Raw genomic sequence first — 20,271 nt, 5'->3', positions numbered from 1 at the left:
TTAAACGGGGACATTTTCGAAGTAGCTGCCAGTGTACAGCTGAAAATTAGCCGCAACCAAACGGCCCACGCGACAGTCAATGGATTAAATAACGTGACATTAAATTTCATTTGCGATTGAATTTTATGGATAGTCTATTTCGGGAAGTCGATCTTCCTTTTTGACTAAAATTCGTCGTTTCGATCGCGTAAACACGATCATCCGGCATTTCACAATTTTTCATACGTTTCAGTCGCACAATAGATCGGGAAGCTTCTAAAACGAGCACGACGGTATTCTTAAATGAGGTTCCGCGGACAAGTGGGTCATCGAGTCTAAAATCCATTTTGCGTTTCATAATGAGGTCTCAAAGGTCTGGGCCAAAGGCTCGGTTTATCTTTAAGGTTACAGGTTTCTCTCTCGAGGGCTGTACGGATTTAAGTTCCACCGTTAAACCCGTAATCACTCCGACGACGCTCTGAATTCTTTCAATTCGCTGTCGTCGAGCATCACGCCTCTGGGACTCTCGTCGTCCCTGGTCTTATTCGAAATTCTATATCTTTCGAATCTTCGCAAATGTACCTGTAACATTTTGTATTCGCGTTCGATCTACGCGTATCCGTACGTATCTACACGTGTATATAAAAATCAATCCCTTTAACGTGTTGCAATGTCGTTTCAGTCGCGTTCGCGTGCTTTCATCGGACCGTTCCATTCCGCGTGTTTCAAGGTTTCGTTCGTGCGTCCTCTGGTCGTCCGATTGGCGGAACGCGACGCCAAAACAAACCGTTTCCCTCGTTTTTCCCTTTCGCCATGACCGTTCGATCCCGACGCGGGAAACGTTGCTCGAAAGAGAAGGAAGGCGAAACGGAAAAGCACAGGTTGCGCATTGACGCAAGACGTTGGAGAAGGGAAGTCGAAGAAAATGACGTGGTCGCGTGTGTGTAAGTTGCACGGTCTTAAAGGTAGCAAGGAGGGGGAAGAGAGGGGGTGCACCGATATCAAAGCGTTACCCGTTATATATCGGATTAGTGCTATTTTTATTCAAGGTATGCAGCGGCGGTGGCGACGGCGGCAACGTTGCTAGGGCTCGATAAGAGCGTAGGTATAGCAGTTAATTATATCAGTGCCCCATTAGCGTGCCACTATACCACGAGATTGCGATGGCTTTTTATACACTCTGTGCAAGGGTTTGCCGTTGCCGCGCGCGCGTCCTCCCTCTTTCTCTTTCTCTCTTTCTTGCTCTCCCTCTCCCTCTTTCTCTTTCCGTATGTGTTCTTGCCTTTTTTTTCCACCTGGCTATACAGCAGAGGAGCGGTGAGCGCGAGCGCAGCCGCCGCCACCGCCGCGCCGCCTTGGTCCGCGCGCAGCCCTCTGCGTAAATACGGGCCAGTAATTACGTTGCTGCAGGGAAATTACCAGTTACCGGGTTGCCGTTGAGTTTTATCCAATTAGGGGATTGCTTCGACCACCGTCAGACCAACCGTCTCGGTAATGCTCGGCCGAAAAGGAGGGCCTCTCGTGCTCTCTCCCCTTTCCCTTTCTTCTTCTGTCTCCAATTTATTCGACAGGATGTTCTTTAGCTTGCAGCAGGCTGGCGCTTTTTTCGGTCAGACGGCGACAAAAAATTACTCGAAACGCGGACGGTTTTTTTCACCGGCGCTTAATTATCGCGCTGGAACCGCCGGTTTTTCGGGAAAATTTCGACTTTTTTTTCTTTTTACAACAGAAGATCATCACGGTAAAGATCGAGTTCGTTCTTTGTAAAACGAAAGGTTGGCGTAGTTAGAATCAAGATACGAACGGCGTGAATGAAATTTCATAGGACGGCGAGGTCTCGTTGAATGGAAACTCGTGGAACACGAGTGCGTCTTGTCGATCGAGCCACGAGGGACGAGGAACGAGAAACGTCAGGTGTAGAATACGTTGTTATTTCGTTAACAGCGACGGTTTCGTAGCTGGAAAAAAAGTCGTAGAGCGCGTTCCATAGGCAAGGGAACGAGTGACCCTGACATAGACGTAATCGATTTCGCGAAGTTAGCCGTGTCGCTGCCGAGTATCGTGTGTCTAGTCAATGACGCTTCCAGTTGCACCGTTCGATTCATTATTATATTTATAGCGTGTTCCAGTGATCAGTGTCTCAGGGTTGAATGCAGTCCGTCCAGGAAACGGTAAAGAAAAACCAAGTGGAAAAAAGCAAGAGACAATACCGGCTGCGCTGGAGGACGATCGATCGATAAGCAGATCATAATTTATCAGCCGCGTCATCGGCTTCCGATTAATTAACGGGTCAGCTTGAGAAATTCTTTTTCGCTAAACGTATCCATCTTTTTAGACAGATACCATCTATTTTCAAATACAAACGATTGCACGAAGAGAACAAACAGTCATCAAGACAAACATTATCGGCAACGAATTTACGGGACTATTCCTGCATTTCTTTATTTCGTACAGTCTGTACATAGAATTTGTATATGCACAAGCTCGTGAAAACTCTTATTTTACGAATATATATCATCTGTGCTGTATGAAACATTTTGAAATTTTATTTATTAACACTGTCGCGAAACTCGAACGTCAGGATCGTGTCGGTAAAATTTGCGATAAATCCGGGAATGTATATAGAAATTACAATATTTAATACTTAATTTAATGTATTTAATAATAATATAAAAATATATACGTCGCGACGATCACAAAAGTATTTAAACAATCAATTATTCGTTACATTAATGAACCTTAATATTCAGTGGGACCGTGTTTAACACTTGCGATGCGCTTAAAATGCCTATTCATGCTGTTTACTAATTCTTTTTTATTAAATATACGTTTACGATTAATATCTTGCAATTTCTATATACATTTTTCAAATGAATTTCCAATTTTATTAATATAACGACAGACCTGTCGCATTACAGTGCCGATGAAATTTTAGTTTGAAAATTTAGTTTGAAATTTAGTTTTATATAATATGCACGGCATGAACATACAAGTATTTTATGATAAGTATTCAAATACTCGTGCACATACGAAGAGTTCATAGTCTTGTTTCTTCGTTGCTTGGAGTATTTTCAAGCGAAGTAAATGGAAAGGTGGCGCCAAGGAGACACAAATCGCGCGACTTGCCCTTTTGATACCGCCAAAAAGTACGACGGCTCTTGTTGTTCCACCATTTCGCCTAACTTTCAAGCTGGGCCTCGCTCGCGCCTAGCCGCGCCATGGAAGCATTACCTTAATGCGACCCAGAAAGCTCTTTTATTACACTCGTACTCAGGCGCACACATTACGCTGGCCGAATGCTCCGGTACACGCACACGCTCAATCGCGTACATATGCCCTGCTGCTTCTGATCCTATTGCTATGCTGAATTGAAAAAAAAAAGAAAAAGAAAAAGAAGAAGCATAGTTCTGCCACTTTTTAGTCGGTGAACGCCGTTTTTTTTTTTTTTTTTTTTGGAAGTCTAATGTTTTTCATCGTGATTAATCCTTTTTCGTCCCCGATCCCTTAGCATGTTTCATGGAAATAATTAGTTTTTTTTTTTTTTTGGAAGGATTATCGCGACCGGAACGAGTAGACGATGGTTGATAATCATTAACGGTGTTTTTAGGAGTCTTTAATATTTTCCAAAATTTAGTCACGGACCATTTTATGGCTGGGAAGCGCGGTAGTGGCTCGCTTAAATTCCAACAGAGTGGTTTCATATAAATTCAAATGGCTCGACACGAAATATCTCGCTCTCAGTGTAACTTTAATCTATTGACAAAAACGGTGAATGGCTACAGCCAGAGCCAGCGAGAAGCACTGGTTTTCTCATTCGTTCTTGTTAGATCTATTCTTTTTCTTATCAACGAAGACTCGAGTATATTTTTGGAACAAAATAGCTATGTTATAGATAAAAATCGTTCCACGATTTACACGATGCTAAGAATTACAATGTGGCACCCTGATTTAACGAGTGAACTCAATCAAGATCAATTAAGTGAACGTTGTAGTAATATTAACTGTGCGAAAATGAAAGTATAGTTTGACTTATGGATAATAAATTTTGGTATAAAAAACAATTTCGATGTAACATTGACAAGGTTAAGTGATATTTCGTTAAACGTGGAAATGTATAAAATGTAATGGAACTCGAAGTGTACGATAAATAAGGTTTAAAAGTTGCTTGTCCTCGGTGTTGTAATTGCTTAGAAGAATAGCCATTTTAGCAGTGGCGGCGAACGGACGATCAAGGACGTAGATGTTAGTCGCCGAGGGTGATGTCCTCGCCATTGATTGGCAGCCCTGGCCGCGCTCTCGTCAAGGTTCTTTTACTCGGATATATGTATAGCTTTGGTTGCGGATTACGTCGGAGACCGACTTCGATTACCTTTTATTTTCTGTGAAATGTTTCGCGATGCGGTTTAGGCAGTTCTTGATCAAATCTATGATTAATAAAATATCCTATCGATGTAGTAAATTAGCATACTAATCGAATAATACACGTAAGCCATGATCGACTCGAGTAGGCCTTGATTGACTACACGGAACAATTGTAACGTAGAGTACCAAGAAGAGTAGGCCATTCTACGCAATAATTTTATTCTTTATATACCTCGTGAAAATAATTATTCTATGTGTATGAAAATATTCGGATAATGTTTAAAAAAATTATCCGTAGATAAGAAGTTTATGTATTTAATTTAAGAATAAATTCACAATCATATATGTATAGAAGCACAAAAATAGTTTCGTAAGAGAATAACGAATAAAAATTGTTGAAGATTATATACGCCTATTATATCGTGTTTATGGAATAATATCGTTGATGAATGAAAATGTAGAGATTACGCGAAGTCAGAAGGTCGATAATAGATTTCGAAAGTCTGAAGAAAGTTGCCGCTGTTTCCATTTCTGATCGGTGTGTCCTTATTCAACCGTTTGACGTTTCCTTCGAAACGTCGCGTCGTTTCATTTCCCAGCTATCGGTATCGCTGTCGTCATCGGGACAGACGTTGCAATGGACATTGTATCGAGATCTCGACCGCGAGGTGTGCTCGCGAATCGATCTATTACAGCTTACCTTTCTGCGATAACTGCGTTAACCAGTTTTTTCTCCCTCCTACCCTTTCACAACAAGAAATTCAATCTTCAGGCTGGTCGATAGAATCAAATTACAAACACTACATCTAGCGTCATTCTTTAAACTGTATCCGCCTTATACGTCCACTCTGAACGTTCCAAACGGTGGTCAAGTTTCATTCAATTCAATTTGTAATATCATTTTTCAAACAGCTATCGTTCATACACCCTACAACCTCTTTCTTTTTTTAACTATTCGTTCCTAACGTTCGATACCTCCCTCCGTCGATCTTTCTTCGTTCCATCATCATCGCTTTTTCATTTTCTCCCCAACCAGCCTAATCATATTCATCATCAACGCTGATCACCGCGATCGAAAAACCCGCGTCCTCACTCGACATCGAGTGAGACAACGACTCGCCCTATCCCTCGCTAGGTTCGCCCAGCAAAGAAACGGCGCGCATCCGGCGTTCTCGATAATCGACTGGCGTGTACCGAATAATGAACGTTTCATCGAGGTCACGATCTTCGGGAGCGACGTTAGAAGCAGTGTCGGCACTTCGCATCGCCTTCCATCCTCTCTCTCTCTCTCTCTCTTCCTGTCCTCCTCTTTCCCTTCCTATGCTTTTTACCCCTCTACCGAGGTTTCTAATCGGGAAATAAAAGCGGGGAAAACGGACCGTACGAAAAGAGGCGTTTCTCGATTGGATCCGACGATCGATCGTTCGTCGACGATACCGAACATTCCCGCGTGCGACTGCGAATTATAGGCATGGGCCGTGTGCACGGCTCGACTGACCGAGTTTGCGTTGGTGTTGGAGGTCCCATTGATTTCCTGGCCCATGTCAAGGCTGCACGCGAGGAACCCCCGTTCGCCTCCGACCACCCACAACCTCCGTCAACCCCCTTCGACCTCCTGCGACCGCCAACCCCACCCTCGTCGCGGCCAGCAGCCCGCGACCAACGTTTCACTTCATGCCGACTCTCTGTTCCTTTCTTCCCCTCTTCTTTCCTCTTACTCGACCCCGTGTCGTCTCTCTGCGTCCGCCAGGAACGAATGCACCGTATGCACTCGTTCCGTCTGCGACGAACGTACTTATCTGCAGCCAGACGTCGTTGTTTCCGAGCGATTTTCGCTGCCGTGAACATCGCGTCATAAGAAGTTCGTTTTCAGCGGTTGATAATACTACTGGCTTTGATTTAGAGTATAGTCAGTTGACGATGAAGTTTTAAATAGCCGTGGTGATTATCGTAGAATGGTTTTGATTTAACGCATTTACTACAAACGTTAGGGATACTGGTTGACGCATAATTTCGCGATACGGGTTTGATACCGATTCGTATGCGGAATGCAAATGAAAAATTATGAAAGTTGGAGAAAAAAGTTTGTAGAATAATTCGCGCGAAGGACGTATGTTAAGTTTTTCGATGGAGAAACAGATTTTGTATGAAAATTATTAAGTTAATATACGAGGCGTGCGGAGAAAGGTGGCACAAGTTATTTTAATTTGAGAAAAGATCGTGGCTGAAGTTTCGTATGTTTCGAAATATTAAAACACTTTGTTACACGTGTTAAAACCTTGAAAATTCATAGCAAAATTCTGTAGACAAAGTTTGCATGCGATTACTTTATCCCCTGCTTATCTCGTTTTTTGCAAAAAAACGTCCATTTCCAGTGAGTTTCTCATATAAAATAGATAATGAAAATGTGAGCGACAATGGACGTGTTAAAGGAGCATAAACAGTTTGGGATAAACGAAGAGAAAAATGTTATTATTAAGAGTTAAACTTAAAAGCTTACTTTAACTTTATATCCTTACACTTTGCTCTCTAACGATGACTGAGATTAAACGTATTAAAATATATGCATTATTCTCTCGACTCAAGGAAACGATTCCAATTAACATAAAAGGGAAACGTAGAGTTCTGCGTTATAATATTTTCATCGAGCATAGCTATAACACCGTGTCTCGACATTGCGTTGCAATTACTTAGAAACTGTAACAAACTGCGTGTCGTTTCCAGTTCGCGACTGAATCGCGAGCAAGCAAATATCGAGACTTCCAGGGTGACTGTTAAACAGTTCTACTAATTTCTCGACCTGTATATGCCGCAGAACCACCGCATTAACTTGAAAATAATACGAAAAGTATGGACATCGTCACGACATGGTTGCTGGTTTGCTTGCGGGAGAGAACGACCGCATATTAATCGTGACACCCGGCGTTGTGCACGAATTTACGAGCTCGAGGGTCGCGAAACGAAAATTCAGAAGCGGTCGGGAAAGTCTTTGAATCGCGTGACCACTCGACCCTCCATTGTACCTTGTACTTAACTCGGCTGTTAACAACTCTGACCGATACGTTTCGCGGTTTTTATATAATTCGCGCTGCGGTAAAGTCGATCGTGTCGACTTCTCGTGGCGAGAGAGAGTTTTTCAAGAACGAGGGGCGGTCTCGTGTTTCGAAAGTTAAGGTTTCGAGAGCGTGTTCTCGTGTATTAGAGACACAACATGCAGCCGGTACACCGAGTGTATACGCTTTGCTGTAGACGCCAGAGAGTTCCTAAGGGAGATCAGTGTACGATGGCCGGAAGTTTTAGAAAGAACAGAGTGCGAGGCGAAAGTTTTAGAAGCGAAGTGGGAGTACTTGCGAGGATTAGGGCGGGAGATTTTGTTATTGGTACATCAAGAGGATAGATTTCGTTTGAGATTTCGTTTGCCGATAATTAGACCACGGATGTTCGCACGTTTAGAAAACTTACGGAATATGAAGATCACAGGGAAATTTCAAACGCGATAATTCTCATCTTTTATCTTTTACGATATTTTGTGTTTTTATAGTAACTTTAAATCCAATCACGTATTATCAGATAATACCAATTCAATTCGATTTTCTTATGCAATATCGATTTTTAAAGTATTGATTATTTCATCTTGGATATTATTAGATTGTCCGAAAAGTTTCTTTCGTTTTATAAGGAAATAATAGACGCACAATGTTTTTTGTTTTATATTAGTTTATTGAATTATGTACGAACATAATAATAGAAATATAACGAAATAGATCATACTTAATTCAATAAAATAATATAAAATAGAAATGTTCATCTCATGAAACGAAAGTAATTTTTTGAATAACCTAATAGATATTCTGTTAGATTTTTTGTAAAACTTTGTGAATTTATCTATCGCCAAAACGATATCTTTGGGTTCGATAAATTGTTCTCATTTTCTACTGTGTTATACTAAAATATATCCTTTTAACTACTAGATAACACGAAGCTCAGGAAATCAACAGAATTATACTTATCAAATATTTTCTCTGTAATCGTCGCATGTAAAGATATACAAAATATCTAAAATAATTTGTAGCAGGTCTTCGCGTATATGAACTACATCTATGTGAACGAAATTTTAGTAAATGCTTGATTAAACGAGCTCCTCTTGCTGGTCGAAGCTACCCATCTGAACGTGAACTTTTACTGTAATACCTACATGAATAAGAAATCATAGATAAAAATTAGAATAAGCGAGCTGCCATTACACGAACAATACAAATTATTTATATACAAATTACTTATTTCTCAACAATTTTATATAAACGGAGCTCTATCGTATTTTATAATATTTAGTGAAACAAATTTCCATTTAAATTGCATTTTTTTTAGACGTGTTCGTAAAAACACGAATTTGCAAAAACGTTAAAAGTTATTGAAAAATTCCTTATAATTTTGCTAATTGATCACTCTAGGCGACAACTTGGTAACTGACAATGAGAAAGTTTTGTTTTCGTCTAGGTACTTCGTATATTGATACTTCGTCGATGGTAGTTCAGAAAGATAAAGTGGAACGACAAACTTTGTTCAAAGGTTCGCGGTAATGACATATAACGTATTAATAATAAAATATTGAACCAGAAGGTAATTGCAAATCGAAGGAATGTACGCAGAAATGAAATTCACTTGATTATCCCTAATTTCCACGATTGCCACAAGTATCAATGATCCTGTTGAGAGCTGGTAGAATGATAGGCTCGCTGGAAATGAATACGAAACCTCATTAAGTTAGAAGGATGAGGACTAGGAACTATTGAATAATTAAGTAAAGCTGGAAAGACGTTATGTTGGAATCGGATGGCGGATGGAATGATTAGCATCGATCTCTAGCGATGATTTCCTGGAGATCCTCGCCTCGTGGAATATGTAATTTGCGGCGGCAGTGGTATAGGCCAACGCGTAGTCAGACCCAGGTCGGATTCGATTGAACCGCAGTACGCCGGATATTGCAGTCACTGAAGAATATTTGATTTCCACGTAACTAGGAAGGTTCGTTCATTGATCTGGATCCTGAATTCTCATGTTTTTTCCACGTCGGTTAAATCTCGAACGGTGTTACCTTTCTCCCTGCTGTTCTAACCGTGAATTTTTATCTCCGTCGTATTTGCATTATAATGTTACAGATATCTTTTGGTTCGTATACGAATAAAGGGAATATCCAGGTTAAGAATCGTCTACCTCGACAAGCCTTATGTATTAATTCCAAGCCGAGAAACGTTGGTTATCGATAAAAAGTAGCAGCTATTCAGTCAGCAAAATGTAACGGATACCTGTGAGCGTAATCCGTAAGCGGGGTAATAATAAGCGAGTTGCGCGTTACCCTCGCGTTCACCGCTATTGTTTTATAACCATAATTAACAGAGTCTAAATAAATGAAGTCGGAGGGTTAATAACGCGCATTGTAAACGGCGCATTCAGCAACTCGGCTTTTCACCGACGTACACGAGTGTCGTTTGGTCGCTTCTAATTAATTCTTCAAACGGTTCTTGCACAATACGAAGGTCGGTCGCAATATTTGCAAGTGTTTCCATTGTTTTCACCCCGCCCCATTCCATCTCTATCGTTCTCGTTTGCATGTTTTGTCCATTTTTTTTTTTGTAGCGATTCTTCCGAGTTCCTTTCCCCCGCCCCTTCCATGAAAAGCATTATCGCATCAAGCCAAACGGAAATTTCACGATAATCGCGGCTCGTGTACGACGGCCGGAAATCATTAAAAGCCCAACCCCAGGCGGCTGTGTGTATAGTTTCATCAATCATCTCTCGTAAGCGCGCATTAATAATCGTTTACTATTAAATATGCATTCGTTTGTCGTCCGGTCAGTTCTTCTCACCTCCCACAATGTTCCCTCTTCGCGCCAACTTTCTCTCCCGTGTGTTTCCATTCTCATTCGATATTAATCATCGCGTTACTAGAAACTTTATTTCTTCGGTGCTTTGATTTGTTTCTCTTTTCAAGTTCGGCTCTTATCGAGGCGGTCGATATTTTGCGTTCGATAGCGTCGATAGAATACCGTGAAGTTATTACGGTTCATTAATTTGGTCCTAGGTCTCGCGCTCGATATATATACACTGGGCCGCGTTTCAGTTATTTCAAACAGAACGATTAACGGGTAATCGTCTAGTCAATTAGTCGGCGAGATTTAAACGCGTTTGCACACCGCGTTTTAAATGTTTTAAAAGCGACAGCTATTGGTCGGTCTACATGACGCGGCCGTGTTATCCCACGTGAATTATCAAATTTCCGCGGATTTCCCGCGAGTTGCAATATCGCAATCGAATCGTATCCATTAGTGTCGTTGATAATTAACAGCAGCCCACTGATTTTCAGTTGTTGGCTAGAGACTGCATACGCTCGAAAATACCCCGTGTACTGCTTCGATTTCTGTTTGCCATTGTTTTATTGCCACGCGTAATTATGCGAATTTTTAATCAACGGTTTGACAATGCCTGCTCTCTTTATTTTTCATCTTTATTTTTACTGCCACGTGTACGTTTCAAGAACTTTAAAAACACAACTTGCTACTTTTCCTCATCTTTGTTTAAGCGAAGATACCTTACGCTCGCTAAACATTTTCTCTGTGAATGTCGACTAGTAAATTTACTCCTCGTAAGTTACTACGTATAATTGTTTGAACTCGCGAATAATTATCCGTACTTCTAATTACATCTTGATGTGCATAGTTAAGCAGCTGCTCAAAAGGCGTGAGAGAGAACACGAATCGTTAAACTTACCTATATTGTTTGTTAACATGCTTAACACCGTGCTAATTGTCGTTATTTTATGACGAAAAGGTACCATTAATTCAAAGAATATCGTGGAATATAATTGACAATACCAACAATAATGAAATATCCGAACGATATTATTAGGCTGTACGTATGAAATATCCGATTTTCTTAAATAAATTTTGTAAAGCTTCTCTCTTTCCAATAAATATTTTTGTATACGTCTTGTACATTATTTTGGAGTTTGGCATTGTCTTTTCTTTATACGATTCTTATAAACGTTACATATATCGTCTAGAACTTTGAGAAAAATAAATTCGCACATTTCATATGCTGCAACTTAATACGTTTATCTCACAGCTGAATAAATGATAAACTCCGCAATTACTGCATTCGAGCATAAAAATACTCAACACAACAAAGTGCCATAGATAATCGAAAATTTCAAGGAAAATCTTAATAAATAATATTTCTAACGCTATTACTTTTTTACGACTTGAATTTGTAGGGCTGATCAGTGTGGCTTCTGAATAGTTTAAAGTTAGAAAAGAAACGAGAGAAACGTCTATATCTACCATCTAACGAAACTGTAAAAAAGTATTTCAAAGAATGTCTCTAGCAAATAGCTTAAGCAATTTACAAGTACGTGGTTCGTCGAGTTCAGGAAGTATCGCAGAATTACAAAGTCGAGGCTTGCGAGGCTTCGCGCAGAGGCCGGGCTTGGGAACCCGCGCGACGAAATTGGGATTTCTTTTCAAGAGTTATGCTCTTCAACCGTCATTCATTGTGTCTACTGAAAAAAAAAAAAAAAAAAAAAAAAAGAAAAAGGAAGAAAAAAGAGAGGAACAGAGATAAAAAAAGGAGGGAAAAAGGGAGGAAAAGTGGAAGGAGAGAAGAAAAAACGCGAGGCAGCTGTGTAACTATATAGAAGCACAGGGGGAGAAAGGAGAATCAGTTTCGTCGGATCGTCGTCGCAAAGTGCGCGCGTTTTACGCTTCCGCGAAAAGTGGGTCAGACCAAGCCGAATGACTTGGCACGTTTTCTCTCGTTTCCGTGGTAGACGATTCTGCCGGCTTTCACGGCAAAAACACGACCATTCGCGACCGCACGAGTATCCGTAGCGTTTTCAATTCCTGTTAGTCCTGCAGCACGCGCCCTTCCGCCCACGAGATTCGCTTTCACAGAACCGTCCAGGGGAAAGATGACGCGCCGCGGTTAACGACATCGTCATTATACGTCGCGAGCGGTGCTCCAAGATCACAGACCTTCTGATCTTTCTTCGACACTTCTCCGCTCTGGAGTCCCGCTTTGTCGCGACCATTCGGAGCAACCGTGGTCTTTACGGATGCTAGCTCGTTTCACGAGAATCTTTCGTCTTTTCGAGCGTTCAATTTAACCATCGTTTATATTCTTCCTCTCGCTGTTACATCGATTTTTACACAATTTTTTAAATTAAAGCAACATTACAAGATTTGTACACGTCTAAACGTACGTATATTTCATGGTCATACATTTTTGACACGAATATAGTAGATTTCGTTCAGATGAAAAGAAGACGCGAAGAAAAACACTCAAAACAGCGACCTCAAATGTCAAAGAGAAAGAGAAGCGAAAGAGAAAGATAGACATAGATAGATAGATAGATAGATAGATAGAGGAAGAGAGAGAAAGAGAGATAAAGCGAGGGAGTGAGAGAAAACGAACGTCCGCTTAGCCCGAAGCCCCGTGCCGCTCGAAGAAACGTTGTTTCATATTCCTTGTGTACGTGGAACCCATTTCAGACCCGTTTCAATCATGAAATCGGGGACGTACTACTCGACTATGGAAGAACGGTGGCTGTCCGCCCTTATGGATCTACGACCGGCATATTCACGAAGCTGGGCTTGGACCAGGAAAGAGAAGAAGAAAACGTCAATGAAGATGGTGGCAAGAGTACGATTCCGGGTCGAGCTTGGTCCGGGTGACCGAAAAAGGGGAGAATAAGATACGGGGGTGTGAGCTGTAGCCGGATAAAAATAGAATCATCGATGTGGAGGAAACGAAGCAAGGAAGATAGAAAGAAAAGGAACGTTCCTCTCGATAAGAAAAAGAGGGTTGATATGTGTCGGTGGACCAGGAATCGGTTGGCGGTGGGTCGAAGAGAGTGGTGGTAACGACAGCGGTGCGAGAGGGTGGTAACGTAGGAGGATTTGGAGCTCTGCCACGTCGGGAGCACCCTCTTGCTCGAGAGCTCTACTGCGATCACCGATACCACACTACAGAACGTCCGCGGTTGGTACTCTTAGGGGTTTGGAGGAGGCTACAGAGAGGCACGGCCCTCGAGGAGAAAACAGGTGGAACGACCCGAGCTGTGAGCTTGCTGGAAGAGCGTAAATATTGATAATCCCTTCGACTATACCTAACTACCCTCTTCCCATCCTCTTCCTGGATTAGATCGTAGTCTCGGCCAAAATTGTTGCGAGCGTCCCACGGACCGCCTTCCTCGCTAAGGTTAATATCGTTGCGGATTGAACGAGGATTTTGTTGATACGATTTTCTGTAAACAGTTCGATGCGCTACGTATACACGATGGAAATAGGATTGCAACGTAATTAGATGAGCGCCGTTTCGTTGGATAAAGCCATGTCTTTCCCTTCGAGGCTTTAGTTTTCTTCCTGAGAAATTTCGACGTTTCTTTAAAGGGTATCGTTTCCTATCTGTCTGACCTTTTTCCGTTCTGTAATTTTTCTCTCTGACGTAATGTTTGTATTACGAATCCTTTGGATTCAATTCCACAATCGGATAAAGTCTCGTAAATCAAAAATTATACAAAGTATTAGATAACGTTTCCGCTTGAATGTTAACTCGCTCCTTTGTAATGCGTATTATGTAACTAGAATCCTTGATTCAGTGTTACTGTTCATAGCAGCGTTCGTTCTTTATTGATAGTGTTACTGTTATTCTACGGTAAAATTAATTTGCCTCTTCTATCAAACGACATCGAGTCGATTAATCACATCTTTTTTATTCTCTTTTATCTCTTGAGATTTCAGACTTATAACCTACATTCTCTATTCGTAACAACAATTTATGAACAATACCTTTCACCGAGGAAAATTGAGAAAAAAGTGACCTCGCTGTAAAACACCGCGTCACTATCGATGATGGTGCATTTTGAAAACTATCTCTATTATTGTAATCGATTAAGCTGTCATTGGAGCGGCGGTTGATAAGTAAACGTGTTAAACATTGTCGGAAAATAGCGCTCGATATCAGGCGCTCGGGTTACAGAAACGTTTGCGGATTACACATATACGAGGCAACTGGATCGCGCGTTAATGCGAGAAGGGATGAGCCGGTACAACTAATTTCAGCTTCGCCATTGTTCTCACGGTGCTGCTGTCACTCTCGAGACACTGGCTGTGTACCGACTAAACCTTCCTGCGTCGCACACACACGATCGTGTATTTATTAACCAAATGTATATTCCATTCGGTTATTAAACGTTATAAAGCCAGCATGTTTGCCTTTACGAGACCTTTGATCCCATACAATCCCCTCTCTCGTTCCCTTTCTAGCGTCATACCGTACAAATTTAGCAATTTTGTTTCTGATATTATCGGTTTTTGATAATTATCAAGTGACAAGTTCTTTAATCGTGTGTTTGTGATTCGTAAAATTACTTTGTTGATTTTTTATCAATTGCGAGTCGTGGTAGAATCGTTGAAGTAGTATAGGTAAACGAATGTCGAATCAGAGAGAGGCACAGAAAGTCGAAAGATGAACTTTAGGAAAGATACATAGGAGATAAACGATCGAGAGAGAAATTTTTCGCGTTGAAACAGAAGAGAGACGTTTAAGACGAGGACTAAACGTAGACTAATTAGAGAGCAACTGCTACGATCGGACGACGCAATAATTGCTCGACAAATGAATTTTTTAACGTAACAGGGAACGCGTCGCGACTATTAAAGCGCGAGACGACGACAAGGCGTCTTGAAGTCACGAGGGGTGGCGTCATTGTGATCATTGAAAGAGCGTGTGCGCCCGGCTGGTGTGTCGTATGTCTGGGCATGCAACGTAGCCTGCATGTTTCCGCTCATTTACATGCAATCACGAACGTACATCCAGACACCGGAGAAGGCTGTACACTGTACAACCTCGCAGCTCCGTATTGTCGACGGTACCGTGTCAAAGATAGATGTTTCGCGTAATACACGCTCGCACGTGGACTTGAAATCGTATGTAGAACCAGATGGTCGAAAATGCGATCGCAACGTAACGCGCGCGTAACTCAAACGAGGTGATTGTTTTTCTCGCCTTTCTATCGTGCCCATTATAGCCGTTTATCGACCAATTTCGCGTGCCTCGATGGGTGTGCATGCACGGCTCACCGCAGGCGAAACACGTAATCGAGATATAGGATTATGGATCATTAATTAAATCCTTGCACCTAGCTCGCGCCGTAGAATCAGCTGCAAGTCTATCGATTGCCAGCGTGTGGTATTCTAGGCACATTAGGCTTCGTCGATTAACTTCGACTCGGCGTCCGTTCGAGGTCACGACAAGAGAGAGAATTATTCTCGGAGAGTTTGTCGGAGACTCGAGTTCGTGAGTTCGCCTAATGTGAGCGCGTGACTGTCTCACCGCGGAGGTGGGTGTACATCAACTTCGAGCGGAACACAGCGTAAAGTTCAAAGAGACCTTCGCATACACGCGGCAAGTCCGCCAACAGTTTCAGCGTCTATCGATTTAGACGTGCTCGGCTACGTTTCTACCCTCGCAAATTACGCGTCTCTACTTTTGGTGGCCTGACATCACGTCCGGGTTTTCAGATTACGCACGGATACCGGTGCATTTACCGATCCTACGCGATTACTCGTTCTATTTGACTGCCTCGTTCGAGCAACGAGACGCGTCGCTGTTAGAAATAGAATCACGTTGGATGGTAAAACCATCGGATCGACTAGAATCTTTCTTTTTTAGGCGATTCGACGATTACTTACTTCGCGGAACGTGCCGTTTACGAGAAAATCGGATTAACCTCGAAGGAAACGGAAACGCGATACATCGAGCGAGGAGTAAAAAGACAGGGAAGAAATTGTACTTACGCGGCTTGCGCGAACGGAGCACGATGCGTGGCGGGCAGCAACGCGACCGTGGCCGCGAGGAGGGCGAAGGTCCAGGAGGCGGCGTGGAAGGACATCATATTATCCGTGGAACAAGACGGGATGTCCACGTTCGAGGAGAAGCACGGCGCGTTGCCGTTCACGATGACGACGAGGACAACGACAAGGACGTCGACGAGGACGTCAGCGGATGTCCTGAGGCGTTGTTACCTGGCGCGTTGACCCGGCGCCTCTCTGCGTGCCGTCCGCGTCTCACCCTCCCTCCTTCCTCCTCCTCCCACCCTACCTCCCACCCACCCGCCCCGCCCTCCTACCTCCGTCTTGCTCTCTCCGTCCGCTTTTCGCTCTCTCCGTTTTCCTTGTACTTTTTCCTCTTTATTCACGGTTCAGCCTGGTCTGCTTAGTAAAGTCAGCTACTACTTGAATTTCACCCAGATCTCTTGGCTTCACTGACACTCGCGTTCGACGTTTCCTCGGAAACACTGTGTATCGCAGCTCGAAATCCAATCACCTCACACGATCTCTTGCTCGCGACCGAGCCTCGAGAGACCGGTGCTCCTCGAGCTCTCGCGCGGAGAGTAGTAGTCTCTCTCCTCTTTGTCACTCGCCACTAGATCACAACGAGATCTTTCCTTTCCTACTTTCTCCAACGTATAGAACAACTTTCCTCTCTCTTTTTCTTTCCCTCGATCTGTATCGTTCTCCTTTCGTTTCGAAGCTTCGCAGAGTACGTGCGATTATCGTGTACCCGTGTCACACCAGCGTTCGTTATCTTTGTGGCTCACTGATTTAACGCATACATAGTCCCCGGGTCGATTTCCACGATATTATTAACACGCCTTCTATTTTCAACCCTGCGACGCAGGTTTCACGAGCACGATGCTTTCCTCTGTTCACTAAATCGCGCGATGCTCCGGCGCGAGCTTTCCTTCCAAACGCACTGCTTCGTACCTCTGCCAGCGTTCTCTCCTCTGACGGCTTACACCTTCTGGTTCAATTTTGTCGGCGAGACGAGACGAGCCTCTCGTTCCTCCGTTTTCGTTCACCTGGGAAAGAAGGACGAGGACCAACGTTATCTGGGGAACAGGGAACGATCAAGGGGCTTGTGTGGTGGAGGAGGGAGATAGCGGCGAGATCCTCTTCGAAGAGAATCCTCTCTTCCGTTCTTTTCGTCCTACAAGCACGGAGCCGCCTGATCGTAGAAGATGTCCTGCCGCAGGCTCCGCTTCCTAGGGATCCTTCCTTCCACGATGGACATTCTTCTCTCTTCTCCACTCTCCTCGCTCTCGTTCGCTCTCGCACTCTCGCTCGCTCGCTCGCTCTCGCACTCTCTCTCGCTCTTCTCACGGGGACACTCGGTCAGCACCCGCGCTACACCGCTACGCGCTCGGGAGTGGCGGCTCTCGCGTCTAGCCCGGCCGTACCAGCGCGCAAGCGCTCTTCCTTCCTCTCTTCCTGCCTGCTTCCCTGCCTATCTCTGCCTGACTGCCTGTTTCGCCTGCCTGCCTGCTTGCTTTGCCTACCTGCTTTGCCTGTCTGCCTGCCTGCTTGTTCCCCTGCTTACCTTGCCTTGCTCTTTCGTCCCTGATTAGTCCTCCCGTGTCTGACTGCTTCGAAACCACCAAGAATGCTTTTCACCTCCGCCGACTACTTTCCTGACTGTCTATTTCACTCCAAACTTCTTTCCTGCGAGCGTATTTTCCTCTCCTTGGAATTTACCCGTGGTTTTCTTTGATTCGCTGTTTCAAGGCTTCGTAATGGACGACAACGAGAATAATTCTTTATTTCCTTTCGTCCTCCTCGATTCTTCTTCTTTCTTTCCTCGGTTGTCGACGATCGGACGTTTAGCCCGCGGTCTTGAACTACTGACTCGATTCTATACAGTTTCGCTCGCTTTCGAGATTCCTCGAATGTTTTAGTTATACCGATTCCTACGCGATAAATGTTTACTTTGTCGTTCTTTTTTTAGGGCATGGATAATTTTTATTCTTTTAGTACAAACCGAAATTATCGACTCTTATAAATTAGTCGTCCCTTTTGCGCCTGGCCAGATTCGTTCAAGACACTTACCGATTATTCTTTCTTGTAATTTCCTATTTCACCTGAATTTATGAACTCTTAACCGCTTGTATCAACGATATGGAAAGATACGAAACATTTTTCTTCCAACTGTATCTAAAATTTACGTCCATTATATACCAGCATCCGAGAATCTTTCGTTCCAACAAAGGAAGTTGTTCCGTGTTTAATTTTGAACTTTGCATATCTGCCGGTTGCCTGTACAGAGAACGTGACTGGCCGAGGTTCATTCAGCGCGTGTATCGCTAAACACCGGTTTACGTCACAAAGACGAAATACACAGGGCGACAAAAGGGAAAGAACGTACGTACATATGCATGTCCACACGTTCGCGTAAGAAAATCCGCGCCTCTCTTGCGTGCTGGCTAGTGAAGCAGAGTAATTGGAATCGTCGCAGGCCGACCAGATGCACATTCTTTCCGACCGCGTGATTCTGAATCGAAAGCACTCTTTTTCCTTCTTTCTGTGCTTGCGGGACAAACATTGAATACGCAGTGCAAACGCGCGTCTGCGCGTGCACACCTGCGTACTCAAACCGACCACGCAAACCGTCAGGTATCCCGTTCGAAACCTTTCGATGCAATTGCTCGTGAAAGCCTGTCTTTGTGGGTGCCCCATTCGTCGAAAGCTTTTTCCGCTTTTCCAATTTTTCTTCCTCTATCATTTTTCCCATTTTTTATTTTATTCCCTATATCGAGATATACGCACAATGTGCGTTCTTCGTGGGATTTCTTTATCGATGGTTTCTGACCCTGTCTCGATTATCGAATAGCGCCGAGTTGCTAATTTTTGTTTGTTCCCCCAACCGAAGGTTTAAAAGCGCACCGTGTTATTCATCGCAGCTTTTTTTTTCGAATATATTTTTCGATTTCAAAAGGATATCGTTGATGTAGCTCTGGTTTTGTTCCTTGCGTACAATAGAATGGCGAGGATAAAACGAGGCAGTATACGGGGCAAGTTTTATTGGCCTCTTTCTACCGCAGAGCGTGCTACTGCTGAAAACGGGATGCGACACACGATGCTGCCTTAAGATTTCGTATAGGAATGTCTGAATACACCGCGAATACACCGTGGCCTGTAACGTAGTTTGAATTTTAGGGTGATGTTAGTATGGCATTGGTTTTCGATGTCTCGTGCCCGGTATACACAGTTCATAAAAATGTAGAAATAAGGGCGCGGAAACCTTGTGGCGACGAAACACGCGAATTTCGAAATCTAAAGAGTTACGATCGATTTTTTCCTAGAAGATTAACTCATCGTTTTCGACGCCTTCCATTTACTTTTTTATCTTCAAGTTATATCAATTTCTTAACCACAATAAACGAAAATTTAAATAAAACGAGAGATTCGTTTTTGACGTTACATATTCCAAAAAAAAAAGAGAAAAAGGAAATAAAATGAAAAAACAAAGATTAAATTATTCGATCCATCAAAATTGTATTTTATTTTCCATTACATCGTGTCACGGAGCGTAAGGCAGCATCAAATGAGTCGTCTACTATGGCCATGAAAGTAAACGAACCACCACCAAGCGTAGTTAGCAATCTATCAGGTTAAGCACATCTATATGTATGTAGGAGCCTCGACAGAGAGCGTTCGAGCTTTGAGGGACACTTTTCCGTGCTTGCCATTGATTACAAAGGAGGATGCCAGCATACACGATAACGACATACACGATGTGGACACCGAAACAAGAATTTCAGTTGCGATTTTAACAGGAAGGGTGCTTGGTATCGGTAGTGTTCGCGAATTAACCGAGCGCAAGGTTTCGCCCGGTGCATTCGCACGGCTGAATGTGCAGGAAGTGAGCCGCGAATGAGAGAGAGGTCAGAGGGTGAGCGTTGGTTGTCCGAACGAGGACAGAGACAGAGGGGAACAGAGTCGATATTACGGTTCTCGAACTATTGCTCGCGCAAAAGTTCGTTCGACGGTTTAACGGTGGCATTTCGCGGTAACTCGAGAACCCATTGTCGAATCTTCG

At 43.2% G+C, this 20,271-nt stretch overlaps 1 protein-coding gene and 1 long non-coding RNA gene across 16 annotated transcripts in view; one reads left to right on the top strand and one right to left on the bottom strand.

The window, feature by feature from the left end:
- LOC132916222 (gamma-aminobutyric acid receptor subunit beta) overlaps nt 1–16,495 on the bottom strand; it is a 100,145-nt gene extending 83,650 nt beyond the window's left edge. For 5 of the 13 annotated variants that reach the window (XM_060976029.1, XM_060976032.1, XM_060976035.1 and 2 more), the window contains exon 1: nt 16,194–16,492. In XM_060976029.1, the coding sequence (XP_060832012.1) occupies nt 16,194–16,291 (98 nt within the window). In that variant the 5' untranslated portion in view covers nt 16,292–16,492. Of the gene's footprint in view, nt 1–16,193 lie in introns of all 13 variants that reach the window. The other 8 variants (XM_060976025.1, XM_060976038.1, XM_060976026.1 and 5 more) reach the window with 3 other exon arrangements.
- Nucleotides 1–20,271, top strand: part of LOC132916229 (uncharacterized) — a 210,210-nt gene that overhangs the window by 64,280 nt on the left and 125,659 nt on the right. The window lies entirely within an intron of this gene.

Source organism: Bombus pascuorum, chromosome 2 (assembly GCF_905332965.1).
Source record: "Bombus pascuorum chromosome 2, iyBomPasc1.1, whole genome shotgun sequence".
Taxonomy (NCBI): Eukaryota; Metazoa; Arthropoda; class Insecta; order Hymenoptera; family Apidae; genus Bombus; species Bombus pascuorum.
Note: the sequence above shows the minus strand (reverse complement) of the source record. Positions and strands in the feature narration are given on the sequence as shown.